General features: G+C 48.3%; 1 protein-coding gene across 5 annotated transcripts in view; it reads left to right on the forward strand.

Annotated features, from left to right (window-relative positions):
• The window catches only part of CARS2 (cysteinyl-tRNA synthetase 2, mitochondrial), a 263,903-nt gene that overhangs the window by 99,953 nt on the left and 145,174 nt on the right, over positions 1-18,776 (forward strand). For all 5 annotated transcript variants that reach the window (XM_030201547.1, XM_030201546.1, XM_030201544.1 and 2 more), the window contains one exon: positions 1,809-1,880. In XM_030201547.1, coding sequence (XP_030057407.1) covers positions 1,809-1,880 — 72 coding nt within the window. The remainder of the gene's footprint in view (positions 1-1,808; positions 1,881-18,776) is intronic.

Raw genomic sequence — 18,776 nt, forward strand, 5'->3', positions numbered from 1 at the left:
CTCCATTGTCCCAGGTACAAATCACAGATTATGAGCGTAGTAGGGACAGAGAAAGTACCTACATAGAATATGTAATTTGCTTTGATTGTATGACAGGCGATATATCTTTGACCTCCTTTTGCACACACGAAGTTCCTTCTTAAGGCAGTGTTGGAGTTGCATCTTAATCAGTCAGTCGTTCAACCAACATTTTTCCCAAAACACATGCCCATCCTGGCAAAAGCATACTGCATCCCTTAGACTGCAAGCGAGCTTTAGCCTTCTATCTGGAGCGGACTAAAGTTCATAGACAGTCCACCCAGCTTTTTGTTTCTTTTGACCCAAACAGGATGGGAGTAGGCATTGACAAGCACACAGTTTCCAGTTGATTAGCAGATTGTATCTCCTTCACTTTTGCCCAGGCTGGGCCGACTCTTGAGGATTATATAGAGCTCATAATGTCAGAGCCATGGCAATGTCAGTAACCCACTTGAGATCAGCCTCCACAGAGGAGATTTTGCAAGGCTGTGACGTGGTCTTCAGTCCACACATTCACATCTCACTACTGCTATGATCAGGATACCTGACATGTCATCCGCTTCGGTCCTGCAGAACTGTTTGGTGTCTAGAATCCACCCCCCCCCTCCCCCAGGCCCAGTTTTGTTATGTTCCAGGCTGCACCTTCATAACTAGTATGTATATAGTTTCAGGTTAATTGACTTTGAGACCTCAACATTTTAGTCCTTATCGTCCTAGTGGTGTTGTTTTTGGTGAGCCTGGTAGCTAAGGATTCCCACATGTGAGAATACAACTGGGTCTGCTTGTCCTTGCAGAAAGCGACGTTACTCATCTGTAGCAGGTGTTCTCCAAGGATAGCAGGCCAGGTATTCTCACGTACCCTCCCACCTCCTCTAGGAGTTGTATTCCTTTAGCTATATTACCTGACTGAGGAACCTGCGTCTGGCGGGAAGGCACCTGTGCATGCACAGTGGATCGCTGCTAGAATTTTCTTAAACCATCTATATACTAGTCAGCATCCGCATTGGGCGCCGTCAAATGACATCACCCACATGTGAGGATACCTGGCCTTCTGTCATCGGTGAGCAACTTCGCTTTACCAACAGTTTGTTAGAGAACCCATTCAAATAAACATATGACAACTACAACACTGTGCTCAAAGAAAGGAAAAGCTGTTGAATGTTTTACTAGTGGATATTGTCTAGTCAGACCATAACTTGAAAAGAAAGTTGAAGAGTATGGTGATGTCAGCCTTTAGTATAGAGAGAGGTGATGATGCAATCCTTATCTGGGATTAAGAGAATTTGTTTTCTTTATTCTGCAGAGCTGGCGCACAGTGTTCATATTGTTTTATACTGGTTTACCAAGGAGTGATAGCTATTGCACAGTTAGAAGTTGAGCTCAATGGACCTCTAGTCCTCTGTTAGCTACACTGTAACTGTGATTGTGTAAAAGGATTTGTTACATGGCTACTGCCTGCAATTTTTGATTTTTCTAAACCATGGTCTCAAAGTAATTTATTTATTTTATTTATTTATTTGCTGCATTTGTATCCCACATTTTCCCACCTATTTGCAGGCTCAATGTGGCTTACATTATATAGCAATGGCATCACCATTAACAGAGTAATAAGCTCTGCTGTATCTTTTAGGCCTAATTTTATAGGATTTCCAATTGGTTATTAAGGGTTAGATGTGCTAAAGTGTTTGTCAGATTGTGTCTATGGGAAAAAGTATATCTCGCCTTAAATGTGAACATCTCTGTTGTATCAGTACATTTTGATTTATAGTTTACTGATTTATCTCTTACAGCTGAATATACCACCAGTGTCTCTTGCTCGTATTTATGAACAGGACTTTAAACAAGACATGGCAGCTATGAAGGTATACTTAATTTTGTCTTGTTTGCTTTTGCACTTCAGTTATTCTAAAGCAAAGGGTATGTAACTGAAAGGAGATAGACGCACGAATAACATATCTTTTTATATAAAGGGATGTGAATCAAGGAACAACTTCCTAATGAAAGTAGTGGAGGCAGTAAAAGTAACAGAATTTCTCCGAGGACAAGCAGGCTGCTTGTTCTCACTGATGGGTGACGTCCACGGCAGCCCCTCCAATCGGAAACTTCTCTAGCAAAGTCCTTTGCTAGTCCTTGCGCGCCCGCGCGCACCGCGCATGCGCGGCCGTCTTCCCGCCCGAAACCGGCTCGAGCCGGCCAGTCTTCTTTTGTCCGCACTCGGTACGGTCGTGTTTCGCCGTGTCGAGCCCCGGAAAGTCGACCTCGCGCGTCCAAATTTATTTTTGACGTGTTTTTTTCTTCGGAAAAGTCTTAAAAGTGTCGGGAAGTGCTCCGGAACCCCCCCCCCCGGGTTTCGTGTCAACCCCTTCCCGTACTTCCAGCTTTTTGCCCCGATAAGTTTTCTTTCGTCGTCGGGGTAGGCCTCTTTTCGGCCTCGGTCGAGATTTTCTCCCTTAAAAATTTTTGGTGCTCTTTTTCCGTCATTTCGGATTTTGACTTCGCCGGCGTGATTTTTCCGCCCATGACATCGAAGCCTTCCAACGGCTTCAAGAAGTGCACCCAGTGCGCCCGGATAATCTCGCTCACTGATCGACACTCGTCGTGTCTTCAGTGTCTGGGGGCCGAGCACCGCCCTCAGAACTGTAGTCTGTGTTCCCTGCTTCAAAGGCGGACTCAGGTAGCGAGATTAGCCCAGTGGAACGTGTTGTTCTCGGGCTCTTGTCGGCATCGGCACCGGGATCTTCGAGTGCATCGACGACGTCAGCGTCCAGACCATCTTCCTCGGCCGCCACTGCATCGAGTGCATCGAGGCATCGGGCCTCTGCATCGGCGCCAAGGTATCGGGCGACTGCATCGACGTCGGTGGTACCGGGACCTCGTCGGCTGATGTCGTCGGACGGTGGTGCATCGTCAGGAGTGCAGGTGAGGGCTGTCCATTCCCCTGCTGGTGGCGGTGAGCCTTCGGGTGGGTCTCCTCCTACCCTGAGGGCTCCTGCGGTACAGTCCCCCCGAGACCGACCTCCTTCGGCCTCGGCCCCGAGGAAGCGACGGCTGGATTCTACGTCCTCCTCGTCGGTGCCGGGGAGCTCCGGTGACAGGCTTCGGAAGAAGTCGAAGAAGCATCGACACCGGTCGCCTCCCCGCGTCGGCACCGAGAGCTCTGGGTCGCCGAGGGAGTCGGCACCCAGCAGGCATCGGCACCGAGAGGACCGCTCACCCTCTGTTCAGGAGGTGTCGATGCGCTCCACTCTGGACAGCCCGGAACAGCCTCCTCGCCCGGAACAGGTTCTGACGTCGACGCCTGCATCGACCTCTTTGCCTTTCTCTGCAGCCGCTCTGAACGAGAGCCTCCGGGCCGTTCTCCCAGAGATTCTGGGAGAGCTGTTGCGCCCTACCCCTCCGGTACCGGCGGTGCTTGCGCCTCCGGTACCGTCGAGCGTGGCGCCGGCTGGCCCATCGCCCGGGGTGAGGTCCCCGACGTCGTGCCGACTGCGGCCACCTCCCAGGAAGGCTCCCCGACTACGTCGGCGGAGGGAGCTTCGCCGATGCGGGCGAGGGAGTCTACCTCTCCACGCCCCCATCGTGGACGTGGCTCCACCGAGTCGAGCCGGGCGAGGTTGCAGACACAGGTTCGTGAACTTGTGTCTGACACCGAGGGTGAGGCCTCGTGGGAGGAAGAGGAAGACCCCAGATATTTCTCTGACGAGGAGTCTGAGGGTCTTCCTTCTGATCCCACTCCCTCTCCTGAAAGACAGCTTTCTCCTCCTGAGAGTCTGTCTTTTGCTTCCTTTGTCCGGGAGATGTCTACGGCCATCCCCTTCCCGGTGGTTGTGGAGGACGAGCCCAGGGCTGAAATGTTTGAGCTCCTGGACTATCCTTCTCCACCTAAGGAAGCGTCCACTGTTCCCTTGCACCATGTCCTAAAAAAGACATTGCTTGCGAACTGGACCAAGCCACTAAGTAATCCCCACATTCCCAAGAAGATCGAGTCCCAGTACCGGATCCATGGGGACCCAGAGCTGCTGCGCACCCAGTTGCCTCATGACTCTGGAGTTGTGGATTTGGCCCTAAAGAAGGCTAAGAGTTCTAGGGAGCATGCTTCGGCGCCCCCGGGCAAAGACTCTAGAACCTTAGACTCCTTTGGGAGGAAGGCCTACCATTCTTCTATGCTCGTGGCCAAAATCCAGTCTTACCAGCTCTACACGAGCATACACATGCGGAACAATGTGCGGCAGTTGGCGGGCTTGGTTGATGCTCTTCCCCCTGAGCAAGCCAAGCCTTTTCAGGAGGTGGTCAGGCAGCTGAAGGCGTGCAGAAAATTCCTGGCCAGAGGGGTGTATGACACCTTTGATGTTGCGTCCAGGGCCGCTGCTCAAGGTGTGGTGATGCGCAGGCTCTCATGGCTGCGTGCCTCCGACCTGGAGAATAGACTCCAGCAGCGGATTGCGGACTCGCCTTGCCGTGCGGACAATATTTTTGGAGAGAAGGTCGAGCAGGTGGTAGAGCATCTCCACCAGCGGGACACCGCATTCGACAAGTTCTCCCGCCGGCAGCCTTCAGCCTCTACCTCTACAGGTAGAAGATTTTTGGGGGGAAGGAGGACTGTTCCCTACTCTTCTGGCAAGCGTAGGTACAATCCCCCTTCTCGACAGCCTGCGGCCCAGGCTAAGCCCCAGCGCGCTCGCTCTCGTCAGCAGCGTGCGCCTCAGCAAGGCCCCTCGGCTCCCCAGCAAAAGCAAGGGGCGAGCTTTTGACTGGCTCCAGCAGAGCATAGCTGACATCCAAGTATCAGTGCCGGGCGACCTGCCGGTCGGGGGGAGGTTGAAAGCTTTTCACCAAAGGTGGCCTCTCATAACCTCCGATCAGTGGGTTCTGCAAATAGTCCGGCAAGGATACACCCTCAATTTGGCTTCAAAACCTCCAAATTGTCCACCGGGAGCTCAATCTTACAGCTTCCAGCACAAGCAGGTACTTGCAGAGGAACTCTCCGCCCTTCTCAGCGCCAATGCGGTCGAGTCCGTGCCATCCGGGCAAGAAGGGCTGGGATTCTATTCCAGGTACTTCCTTGTGGAAAAGAAAACAGGGGGGATGCGTCTCATCCTAGACCTAAGGGCCCTGAACAAATATCTGGTCAAAGAAAAGTTCAGGATGCTTTCCCTGGGCACCCTACTTCCCTTGATTCAGGAAAACGATTGGCTATGCTCTCTGGACTTGAAGGATGCCTACACACACATCCCGATACTGCCAGCTCACAGACAGTATCTGCGATTTCAGCTGGGCACACGTCACTTCCAGTACTGTGTGCTACCCTTTGGGCTCGCCTCTGCGCCCAGGGTGTTCACAAAGTGCCTGGCTGTAGTAGCAGCGGCACTTCGCAGGCTGGGGGTACACGTGTTCCCATATCTCGACGATTGGCTGGTGAAGAACACGTCCGAGGCAGGAGCCCTGCAGTCCATGCAGATGACTATTCGCCTCTTGGAGCTACTGGGGTTTGTGATAAATTACCCAAAGTCCCATCTTCTCCCATCACAGAGACTCGAATTCATAGGAGCTCTGCTGGATTCTCGGACGGCTCGCGCCTATCTCCCAGAAGCGAGAGCCAACAACTTGTTGTCCCTCGTCTCGCGGGTGCGAGCGTCCCAGCAGATCACAGCTCGGCAGATGTTGAGATTGCTGGGCCACATGGCCTCCACAGTTCATGTGACTCCCATGGCCCGCCTTCACATGAGATCTGCTCAATGGACCCTAGCTTCCCAGTGGTTTCAGGCTGCTGGGGATCTAGAAGACGTAATCCACCTGTCCACGAGTTTTCTCAAATCCCTGTATTGGTGGACGATTTGGTCCAATCTGACTCTGGGACGTCCCTTCCAAATTCCTCAGCCACAAAAAGTGCTGACCACGGATGCGTCTCTCCTGGGATGGGGAGCTCATGTCGATGGGCTTCACACCCAAGGAAGCTGGTCCCTCCAGGAACGCGGTCTACAGATCAATCTCCTGGAGTTGCGAGCGATCTGGAACGCTCTGAAGGCTTTCAGAGATCGGCTGTCCCACCAAATTATCCAAATTCAGACAGACAACCAGGTTGCCATGTACTATGTCAACAAGCAGGGGGGCACCGGATCTCGCCCCCTGTGTCAGGAAGCCGTCAGCATGTGGCTCTGGGCTCGCCGTCTCGGCATGGTGCTCCAAGCCACATATCTGGCAGGCGTAAACAACAGTCTGGCCGACAGACTGAGCAGGATTATGCAACCTCACGAGTGGTCGCTCAATTCCCGAGTGGTGCGCCAGATCTTCCAAGTGTGGGGCACCCCCTTGGTGGATCTCTTCGCATCTCGAGCGAACCACAAAGTCCCTCAGTTCTGTTCCAGGCTTCAGGCCCACGGCAGACTGGCATCGGATGCCTTCCTCCTGGACTGGGGGGAGGGCCTGCTGTATGCTTATCCTCCCATTCCTCTGGTGGGGAAGACTTTGTTGAAACTCAAGCAAGACCGAGGCACCATGATTCTGATTGCTCCTTTTTGGCCGCGTCAGATCTGGTTCCCTCTTCTTCTGGAGTTATCCTCAGAAGAACCGTGGAGATTGGAGTGTTTTCCGACCCTCATCACGCAGGACGAAGGGGCTCTTCTGCATCCCAGCCTCCGGTCCCTGGCTCTCACGGCCTGGATGTTGAGAGCGTAGACTTTGCCTCTTTGGGTCTGTCAGAGGGTGTCTCCCGCGTCTTGCTTGCTTCCAGGAAAGATTCCACTAAGAGGAGTTACTTCTTTCTATGGAGGAGGTTTGCCGTCTGGTGTGACAGCAAGGCCCTAGCTCCTCGCTCTTGTCCTACACAGACCCTGCTTGAATACCTTCTGCACTTGTCTGAGTCTGGTCTCAAGACCAACTCTGTAAGAGTTCACCTTAGCGCAATCAGTGCATACCATTACCATGTGGAAGGTAAGCCGATCTCGGGACAGCCTTTAGTTGTTCGCTTCATGAGAGGTTTGCTTTTGTCAAAGCCCCCTGTCAAGCCTCCTACAGTGTCATGGGATCTCAATGTCGTTCTCACCCAGCTGATGAAACCTCCTTTTGAGCCACTGAACTCCTGCCATCTGAAGTACTTGACCTGGAAGGTCATTTTCTTGGTGGCAGTTACTTCAGCTCGTAGAGTCAGTGAGCTTCAGGCCCTGGTAGCCCAGGCCCCTTACACCAAATTTCATCATAACAGAGTAGTCCTCCGCACTCACCCTAAGTTCTTGCCAAAGGTTGTGTCGGAGTTCCATCTGAACCAGTCAATTGTCTTGCCAACATTCTTTCCCCGTCCTCATTCCTGCCCTGCTGAACGTCAGCTGCACACATTGGACTGCAAGAGAGCATTGGCCTTCTATCTGGAGCGGACACAGCCCCACAGACAGTCCGCCCAATTGTTTGTTTCTTTTGATCCCAATAGGAGGGGAGTGGCTGTAGGGAAACGCACCATATCCAATTGGCTAGCAGATTGCATTTCCTTCACTTACGCCCAGGCGGGGCTGGCTCTTGAGGGTCATGTCACGGCTCATAATGTTAGAGCCATGGCTGCGTCGGTAGCCCACTTGAAGTCAGCCTCTATTGAAGAAATTTGCAAAGCTGCGACGTGGTCATCTGTCCACACATTCACATCTCATTACTGCCTGCAGCAGGATACCCGACGCGACAGTCGGTTCGGGCAGTCAGTTCTTCAGAACCTGTTTGGGCTTTAGGATCCAACTCCACCCCCCGAGGGCCCTGTTTGTTCTGTTCCAGGCTGCACTCTCAGTTAGTTTGTAAATTTTTTAGGTCAATCTCAGTTATGTCCTCGCCGTTGCGAGGCCCAATTGACCATGGTTGTTGTTTTGAGTGAGCCTGGGGGCTAGGGATACCCCATCAGTGAGAACAAGCAGCCTGCTTGTCCTCGGAGAAAGCGAATGCTACATACCTGTAGAAGGTATTCTCCGAGGACAGCAGGCTGATTGTTCTCACAAACCCGCCCGCCTCCCCTTTGGAGTTGTGTCTTCCCTTGAAGTGTATTGTCTTGCTACATACTGGACTGGCCGTCTCGAGCCAGTTTCGGGCGGGAAGACGGCCGCGCATGCGCGGTGCGCGCGGGCGCGCGAGGACTAGCAAAGGACTTTGCTAGAGAAGTTTCCGATTGGAGGGGCTGCCGTGGACGTCACCCATCAGTGAGAACAATCAGCCTGCTGTCCTCGGAGAATACCTTCTACAGGTATGTAGCATTCGCTTTAAGAAGGATTCAGATAAGCAGAAAAGATCCTTAGACGGAAAGTTACATTCAAGGTATTAACCTTGGTTTATCTAGCATTATATAGGTTGGAATCTGCATGTTTGCAGGGGGTAATTTCTCTATATAAAGTACTACTACTTATCATTTCTATAGCACTACTAGATGTACGCAGCGCTGTACACTGGACATGAAGAGACACTCCTTCTCGACAGAGCTTAAAATCTAATTAGGACAGACAAACAGGATAAATAAGGGAATTACTAAGGTGGGAATGATAAAACATTGGTACTGAACAAGTAAGTAACGGTTAGGAGGAAGAGGTATGTGCTGGGGGGGGGGGGGGTGGACAGCAGATGGTATGCATTCCATCGGTTAAAGAAGTACAGTTGATACACATGCAGATTAATCTTAATCAGTGGCAGGTCAAAAGCTTTGAAATAAATTGCCTTTAAAGTTGAGGACTAAAAATAACTTTTTAGGAAACAAAAATATAACTGGATTCATAGAATCGGTTGAGCATGCCAAGCCTGCAGTCTATGCCAAGGCTGCAGTCTATGCTGTCACTTTGACACAACTCCACCCAAGGTGGCCTATAGTTCCAAGCTTGCCACACCCCTCCAACAAAGGGGAGATGTGCTAGCAATAATTTTTTAAAAATAAAATAGTGTATATTACATCATATCTCCAGCCATTGTCAGTCAGAATGTGTTTTGAATTACAGAACAAAATAAAACATTTCGAAACAAGATGGTCAGTAACACCAAGAATCCAACCTACTGCTTCCTTTCTCAACTCTAACCCTCCCTGCCACTCCCCTCCACGCCCTCATCTCTCTCATCTCAGTGTAAAGTATATACATATGTAGATACAGACTTGCAGGTGTATGACCGCACCTACATCGTACACACTTTGAGGACTCCCAGGTGTAATCATTGACCATACCCTCTCCAGATCTTGTAAAGATATTTAAGCCAGCATAAAATATCTAGTTTCACTGTATATCTAAATACACTCTGAGGACCATCTTTCACCCTTTAAGATTACCAGACCACTGACTGCTGCTTTTTGTTCATAATGGTTTCTTTCCACTTTTAGCAGCTGTTATTTTATCATATCTTCTCTAGTTGCTGAGGAAATACCATTTAAAAGCTAGAGATCTATAGTAGATATTGGGAATTTTGTTTTATACTCTGTTATGTGCATGGTTAGTTTGAAAATGTGATAGGATAGCACTCCACCCATCCTATATAATAAAACTAGCCGTTGAGCCCGTAAAAACGGGCTGGTATAGAGGTTTTCCTCCCCCCGCGGTCACCACCGCTCCCCTCCCCCCCGCGAAGTCGTCGCCGCCGCCACCCCTCCACCTGGTCCGGGCCCTCTCTTCACTTCTGAACTTACAGATCCATTCGCCGAATGCAGCAACGCACATCAGCTGAGCTGCCCCTTCCTTCTCTGCCTGTGTGTGTCCCACCCTCGCTGACGTTACGTCACAGGAGGGCGGGGCCACAGGCAAAGAAGGAAGGGCTCACTGCAGCTCAGCTGATGTGTGTTGCTGCGTTCGGCGAATGGATCTGTAAGTTCAGAAGGGAAGAGAGGGCCCGGGCCGGGTGGAGGGGTGGCGGCGGCGACTCCGAGTGGGGGGAGGGAGCGGTAGCAACGTCAGCGGCGCAGTTTCCCTCTCTCTCCCCCCCCCCCCCCCGTCATCACGTATTGACGCGGGGGCGGGACAGAGAGGGAAGTCTCTACTGCGCATTTGCAGTGAGTACGGTCACTCGCCGTTTATATATATTGATACACCTCCAACGTTCGAAGTGAAGCCTGAAGCCTTTGTGCGCTGCGATCCTGAAGTGATGTCACGGTCTGATACACCTCCAACGTTCAAATTGAAGCCTGAAGCCTTTGTGCGCTGCAATCCTGAAGTGACGTCACGGTCTGACACACCTCCAACGTTCGAACTGAAGCCTGAAGCCTTCGTGCGCTGCGCTCCTGAAGTGATGTCTGACGTACTGTACTTCCGGGTACATACGTAGACGCAACAGCTGACAAACCAGAGGTGGGAGGGTGGACGCACAGCGGTGAATCGATGGGCCAGTGGACACAGATTCGCCGGGTGCCTGAAGGGGGGGGCAGGAGAGAGAAGAGCATCGTGGGGGGGGGGGCAATGGGAAATGGAGAATCGCTGGGTGGCTGGAGGGGGGCAGGGGAGGGGAGGACAATCGCTGGGTGGATGGAGGGGGGGCAGGGGAGAGAGGAGAATCAATGGGTGGCTGGAGTGGGGGCAGGGGAGGGAGGACAATCGCTGGGTGGCTGGAGGGGGGGAGCAGGGGAGAGAGGAGAATCGCAGGGTGGCTGGAGGGGGGGGGGGCAGGGGACAGAGCAGACACACTCACACCCAGCAGTCTCACTCTGTCACAAACACATTCACTCTCCCTGTCTCAGACACAGTCACTCTCACACGCACTCTCTCAAACATACACACTCCGACAAAAACCTTGCTAGCACCCATTTCATTTGTGTCAGAAACGGGCCTGATTTACTAGTAATTAAATAATTGTATATTTCCATACATTTTACTAGCTGAATTATTTTTTCTTAGTAGAATGAGTGTTTACCTGAAGCTTGTATCCTATTGACAAGTTAACATTGTACATTAGGATCTAAAATTCAAATTAAACACAGCCAGGGATTGGAACTTTTTTTTGCTAGAAAAGCCATACCTGCCTGTTTAGGCCATTCAGACTTTTCCAACAACTAAAGGGGCCCTTTTACTAACCTGTGGTAGTTTTGGAATTGGTACATGCTACCTATGTGCTAAAAAATAAAATTGATTTTTTTTTTTTAGTACTGGGGGCGTGTTCGGGGTCAGAGTGTGCATGGCTATCCTAATCGGTTAGCGGAAGGCATTTGTGCATACTAACTGATTCTCGCAGGATTAGCATGTGAGCCCTTACTACCTGTAAAATAGGTGGCAGTAAGGTTTATTCTCTAATGGCCATGTGCTAATGGGGTGATTAACACATGGCCATTATCAGAAAATAGAAAAAAAATATGCCTTTTACTAGCAGTGCTAAAAATGGCTTCAGCGTGCGGGAAAGACCCTTGTTGGGGCTGCCACAGGCCACTTGTTACTGCTGCTTGGTAAAAGGGCCCAAAAGTATGGATATGTGTTGCATAGAAAGTTTGAAATAAGCCATGTTTCTTTAGCAGGTGATAAAAAGTTAAGCTTCAAAAAGACTTTTTTTGAGGTTTAGATAAATCAATCATATATATATATATATGTGGAAAAATGTAAAAAATATATATCAGGGCCCTGTGCTGTTAAGGAGAGACACCCAATTTTCTATCGTTACATAACACAACTTGCATCAGACATCTATTTGTCATAGATTGTAAATATCAAAGTTGTCAAAAAAATGACAGAAAAAACCACATTAAATCAGTACTTATCTATATAGGACTGTGTGCCGAATCCTCCTTGCTCCCCAGCAGTCATATCTGGCTGGTGCCTCTCACGTTGTAATAAAATTTCAGTGACAGGTCCATATTAAAATGTACTGACGCCCCAACATGTATCCATGTTTCAAAGTTAATCTTCGGGGGGATCTTCCATATTCATCTGCAATTTATAAACATTCAAATACACCAACAAACATTAAATAAAAAATACTAAAGGGAGCTGTATATGCTTAGAGGTGAGAGGCCAATATGCACCGACAGGGAGTGGGACCTTCTGAAGACGACAAAACAGTGTGACGAGGCGGTAGCTGTAACCAGAAGGATGAGAGGCATAATTAGCAGAAGAAAGGAGGTGTTGATTCTCCTGTACGTCATTGGTGAGGCCTCACTTGGGGTATTGTGTTCGGTTTTGGATGCCTGTTTCTTTCAAAGGATGTAAAAAGAATTGAAGCGGTTCAGAGGAAGGTGACAAAAATGGTCTTGGGCTTGTGCCAAAAGATGTATGAGAAGAGACTGGAAGACCTGAATAGGTATACCCTAGAGGAGAGGAGAGACGGGAGGTATGATACAGATATTTAAGTACTTGAATTTAAATACTTAAAGGCATTAATATAAAAACAAATCTTTTCTAGAGAAGGGAAAATGAATTGAGGTTGCGGGGTGGTAGACAGAAGTATTGTCAGGAAATTCTTTTTCATAAAGAGGGTAGTCGATGCCTGGAATGCCCCCTCCCATGGTGGAGACATAAATGTTGACTGAAATGGTGACTGAATTCAGAAAGGCAAAGGATGAACACAGAGTATCTCTAATTAGAATATGAATGGTATAAAAAACCAAAACTTAAATGGTTGCATGTTTGATATGTCAAGTGGTGCTTAGATGGCAACTCCGGCTGTGAAGAACTAAGCCGGTGCCGGGCAAACTTGTACGGTCTGTGTCCCATATATGGCAATCTGGTGTAGGATGGGCTGGAGAGTGCTTTGACACAAACTCCACTAATTAGAGCTTGAGGACAGTGCCAGGCAGGCATAAAAAGTTACAGATCCCACAGAGAGGAAAGCCCCGTATTTGAAAACACTTCCTTGTTTAATCCCCATGGTTCAATTGTACCCCATAAAAATATCAAATGCTGTTCTTGATATTACAACATTCTTGTGATATCGCCTCCTTTTATTCAAATGAATAACCATCAAAACAGCATATCTCAAATCAGATACATTTTGCTGCACTGAAGCCCAATGCTGAACCAATGGGGCTTCCACTTTGTGGGCCAGCAGATTGGAAAGATGTTCTACTTATACATAGCTTAATCTGTCCATGAGTTTGTACAATATAATAGAAATTTCAAGGACATTAGATGCAGCATTACTTGTGCTGTATTATAATCAGAATAGTATTTAAAGTAAAAGTTATTTCCAGTTTTTGCATTCACCAGATGATTAGCTTCGATTACATATTGTCAACATAAATAACAATGGTCACATTTATGATGACTCCTCCTTGTGGGACTTAATTTAGTGCGAAGAGATGAATGTAAAACACATCTCCTCAAATTCTTCCATCTGTGATAAGCAACTAGGGTTGTTCCAAAAAAACTTGGTACTGTAACATATGCCAGTACAGTGGAACACCAATTATATGCACACCATTAATTCGAGTGCTTTTTTTTGTTGTTGTGATAACCAGTCTCCCAAAATCATTTAATTAATGTGTGGTACTTATTAATATGCAGTAGACTGTACCTGAAATGACCTGTCAGTAGCAAGAACGAATTTCTCTTTCCAGTCCAAGTGTGACAAGGGTGAGATGTAGTTCTTAATCAACACTCAGAGGTTGGCTTGGAAATGAAGGTAAACTGCGTGACTTCATTAAAAACACTGAAACTTCACAAGGACTCGAACGAAAGTGTGTGTGTTATGCGGACAGACCCGAGCTTGATAAAGCACTGCACACATCAGTTGCACAAGAGCAAGATAAAGGAATATCTCTTGGTAGCCCAGTACGCCAAGCACAAGCTGAAAAATGTGCACATTTGATTGGACATGAATTTTCTGCTAGTAGAGGGTACATAAGTAAGATCAATGAACACCATGGAATGAGAGGGCTGGGTGATGCCTTTGCCAAAAGCAATTCTTTCAGTGACTCTTTGAGTCTGACTTTGAAGGCATCACTGAAACAGATATCATTGATACAGTTAACCAAACAAATAAAAAGTTGTCTGTATCTACAATATTTTAAAAGACTTTGATACAGAAACTTCTGCACAAATGATTAGTGACTGGTTAGATTGGGACAAAAATAATGAGGCAGGTGTTCCTAATACAGAATTTATATCAGAGCAGGACACGTTGTACAGGCAGTTCAACCACAGCATATTATCTCCCAATAATTGCCCATTCCCAGCCATAACCTTGAGAAGAGGTAAGAAATGTCTGGTCATTGTGGGCAGATGGAGGGTAGAGGAGAGAAATACCTCAGTGCCCTTTCAGTTCCTTTTTGTCCATGGTCATGTCAAGTAGCTCTCCTCACAGCACCTTGGGTTTGTTTTTTTCCTCTCTGCTAATTGCTTCCTCTTCAGTCCTGCATTCCTCCCCTCACACCTAAGTACAGGAGACTGCAGGAAAGTTTATAACAAATATTACTGCCTTTAGCAAACCACAGTCTTTTCCTTAGTGGTGGGGGATCTCTGGAACACAAGGCACACAGAATCGAGATTGTCACTCCATCCATCCCCACCACCTCCTCTGATTCTGCTTGACATCCACCTGGCAGAACCACATGGTAGCAGTGATTCAGTGAGCAAACACTTTGTAGGTAAACAGGAAAAAAAAAAAAAGCACTGTTCTTCAAAGCCTGCTCAGCCAGCTGTAAGTAAACAAACCCAGAGTGACCCTGCTGTCAGTAATGGTACTGTGAAGTCAACCTCTAAAGCTTCCCTGAAACACAAAACTCCCCCTCATCTCCCACATGGCAGAAATCCAGTCAGGATAACAATGCAACATGCCATTTCTTAGCCCTGCAGGGCATTTTACCTCTGTTGTTCCTGCTCAAAGTGATACAAACTTAAAGTTAATCCAACTCATCAAGTGCTTTGTCCAAGACAGCCCACCAACTTTACAAGCTTCAGAAACTGCTCCATCTCCACAGTAATAGTCTGTTCTCACACAGCAAACCCAAATACAAATGAATCTGTCTGATCTTGGCCTCAGTCCCCTCTTTTTCCAGTTAGCTTAACTAATGAAAAAGCATGGTTGGAATATAATAAATAACAAGGTATTGTTTCACTCATTTATTTTAATAATTAAAAATTGTTGAACACTTCAGCAGTCTGTTGGTTGTCTTTGTCTTGTGTCACCAATTTCAGGCTTCCTAAAAAGTTGCGAAGTTTCTCCAATAATAGCCCACCTTAGGAGTCAGAAAACCCAGTGTTTCTAATAATAGTCTGGGTGATTATTAGAGAGAATAATATGTATCTTATTGATTGTGTGATTTACCTAAACTTCAAAGTTTTTTGGAATATTGGTAACCTTTAGGTTTAATTTAAATAAATGTTACACTCCTGTTAGTAAGAATTTATCTTGACAAAAGTTAAGGTACAATATTTGATAGATGAGGTAGATACTACCGTGTGGGAAAATTCACTACCACTGTGCTCACTCAGGCGCCCTACGGTAGTTTTGGCATCTGCGCACGCTTCCCACATGCTAAAAAGTGCACGTTGGGGGCGTGTTGGGGGGCAGAGAATAGGCGTGCCCAGAGCTAATCAGCTAGTACACCAGCTGATTAGTGCATGGCGTCCTTACTGCCTAGTAAATAGGTGTCGGTAAGGGCTCCCATGCTAATGACCAAGCACTTCAATTAATAGCTAAGTACTAATTGGGAAATTAGTGCTTGACTATTAATTAAAGAAATGAAAAATCAGCCATTTTAGAGCTGTGCTAAAAGTGACCTCAGCACATAGGGAAACCCAACCGCTAATCATAGTATAGGCCACCTTTTAGCGCAGCTTAGTAAAAGAGCCCTAAGGGAGTTGATGCACCTGACAGATGTGTGCCTATGAGCCAAACAAATGTGCAAATACATTAGGATTATAAATGTTATCTGTAATTTCCCTTAGTTTTTACAGATCAAACTAACCAGTCATGTATTTTTTGTTGTTTTTTTTTAGGCTATAACTCCTTGTCTGCTCTCCTTGTCCGTCTTGTCCTCTAGATTGTAAGCTCCTTTGAGCAGGGACCGTCATTCTTTGTTTATTGTACAGCGCTGCGTAACCCTAGTAGCGCTCTATAAAAGTCAAATAGTAGTAGTTGGTTTTTTTTAGGCTGTAACTTGATTTCAAATGAAAGGGTGCATTATATAATTTCATAGAAGAGCTGGTCAAAAGGAAAAGTTTGATTCTAGAAGTTCTGGCAGCAAATAGCTAATTTTGCACAGGGAAAAGCAGGCTTTAGTGGAAACATTAAGACATCAGTATCTGGAAGCATGATTGACTTAAAGAGGAAAGTGGAGCATTAATTTGCTAAATTTCATTCTGATGATGGCACTTGGTGATGAAATTCTGTTGTACCATCATCATAGATTAAATCAGAAATAACCAACACCTGCAAGTGATACGCTATTAGAATTGTAACAGATATGGAGGTGCAGAACAGTGATTCTTAGGATAAGGTATTGGAATGGAAGGGGTATGGCTAGGAGGTTTAGGACATGGGAGTGTGTGTGGGGGAAGGTAGTGGGGAATAAAATTTCTCCGAGGACAAGCAGGCTGCTTGTTCTCACATGTGGGTCGGTGTCCACGGCGGCCCAGGAACGGAGCATTTTTTTTTTTTTACATTTGTACCCAATGCTTTCCCACTCATGGCAGGCTCAATGTAGCTTACATGGGGCAATGGAGGGTTAAGTGACTTGCCCAGAGTCACAAGGAGCTGCCTGTGCCAGGAATCAAACTCAGTTCCCCAGGACCAAAGTCCACCACCCTAACCACTAGGCCATTCCTAAACTCCTCCACTCTTTTTTCCTAGCAAAAATCCATAAAGCTTTGTGACAGCTTCTGGAGCGCGAGGGACTTGCACCGCGCATGCACGGCCATCTTCCTGCCCGCGTGCGTCCGTTCCCGCTTCAGTTTTTCTTTTTCCGCAGAGGAGAGTGGCTGCGTGTCGGTTTCTCTCCCTTAGGCCCAGAGAAAGACTTTGGCGTTTAGCGCTGTTTATTCGCATTTTCTTTTTTGTTTTTAGTTACCTTTTTCGTCTTTCTTTTTCCAGTAGAAAAAAAACCAAAAACAAACTTATACTCTTAATTTTCCCCCCTTTTTAAGTTTCCTTTCGTTCTCATCGCAGCCTTCTTAGGCAGCGCGTACGCAGTTCTCATTTTGTGCCCCTCTGTTGGCACAATCAAGCCTTTTGATCTCGCCGCCATGATTTTTCCACCCATGTCATCGAAGACTCCCAGCGGCTTCAAAAAGTGTGCTCGGTGCCAGCGGTCAATCTCAGGTACTGACCCGCACGCGTGGTGTATCCAGTGCCTTGGGCCTGACCATTGCCCAGACACTTGTAAGTTGTGTCTCAGCTTGAAAAGGCGGACACAGGCATCGAGAAGAGCTCTTCGGGACCGTCTTTTCGCAGCTCCGACTGATTCCTCGACATCGACATTGGCACCGGGGATGGCATCGATATCGGGAGCGCAGGTAATGGCTGTCTGGACATCACCACTAGCTGGGAGTAGCGAGCCGTTGAGTGGGTCTCCACCTGTCTCGAAGGGGACCCGACCCCGAGGAGGCGTCTGGATTCCACGTCCTCCTCGTCGGTACCGAGGAGTACCGGTGACGTGCTTCGAGCGAAGGCGAAGAAGCATCGTCATCGGTCTCCTTCGAGGCACGGTACTGAGAGCTCCGGGGCATCGAGGGATTCGGCACCCGAGAAGCATCGATGCCGGGAGGAGCGCTCACCCTTCCATACAAGAGGTGTCGGTGCATCGATCTTCAGACAGCCCGGTACTGCCTCCCAGGTCTCCACAGATTCTGATGCCGACTTCTGCACCGACCTTACAGCCTTCCTCGACAGCGACTCTAGACGAGCACATCTGAGCCATTTTTCCAGGCCTTCTTGAAGGGGTGCTTGCGTTCTCGGTACCGTCGATGGAAGCGGCAGCTGGCTCTGTGGTGCGGTCTCCGACGCCGGTACCGCTTGCGGCCTCGGCTGCCACCCAGGTCGACTCCCCGTCGACGTCGCTGGAGGGAGCTTCATCGCCGCTAGCACAGGAGTTGACTTCTCGGCATCGCCATCGAGGGCGGGGTTCCTCGGCGTCGAGAAAGGCCCGGTTTCGGACTGCAGTTAGAGAACTCTTATCCGATACCGAGGAGGATGCCTTGTAGGATGAAGAGGAAGATCCCAGGTATTTCTCTTCTGAGGAGTCTTGTGGTCTTCCTTCTGATCCTACTCCTTCATCAGAAAGAAAGCTTTCTCCCCCGGAGAGCCTTTCTTTCTCTTCATTAGTCCGGGAAATGTCTGTGGTTGTTCCCTTCCCAGTGGTATCTCCCTTCCCAGTAGTATCTGAGGATGAGCCCAGGACTGAGGTGCTCGAGGTCCTTGACTATCCTTCGCCACATAAGGAGTCATCAACTGTCCCTTTGCATAATGTCTTTAAGGAGACATTGCTTAGGAACTGGATGAAACCACTAAGTAATCCCACAATTCCCCAAAAAGCTGAGTCCCAATATCGGATTCACAGAGAACCTGAGTTGATGAAGTCGCAGTTACCTTACGACTCTAAGGTTGTGGATTCCGCTCTCAAGAGAGCCAGGAGTTCTAGAGATTTTGCCTTGGCGCCCCCCGGGACAAGAATCTAGAAACCTGGACTCTTTTGGGAGGAAGGCTTATCAGTCCTCCATGCTTGTGTCCAAGATTCAGTCATACCAGCTCTACACGAGCATCCCTATGCGGAACAATGTGAAGCAACTGGCGGACTTGGTGGACAAGCTCCCTCCGGACCACGCCAGGCCTTTTCAGGAGGTAGTCAGGCAGCTGAAGGTGTGTCGTAAATTCCTGTCCAGGGGTGCTTACGACTCTTTTGA

This window comes from Microcaecilia unicolor, chromosome 4, assembly GCF_901765095.1.
Source record: "Microcaecilia unicolor chromosome 4, aMicUni1.1, whole genome shotgun sequence".
In the NCBI taxonomy this organism is placed as follows: domain Eukaryota; kingdom Metazoa; phylum Chordata; class Amphibia; order Gymnophiona; family Siphonopidae; genus Microcaecilia; species Microcaecilia unicolor.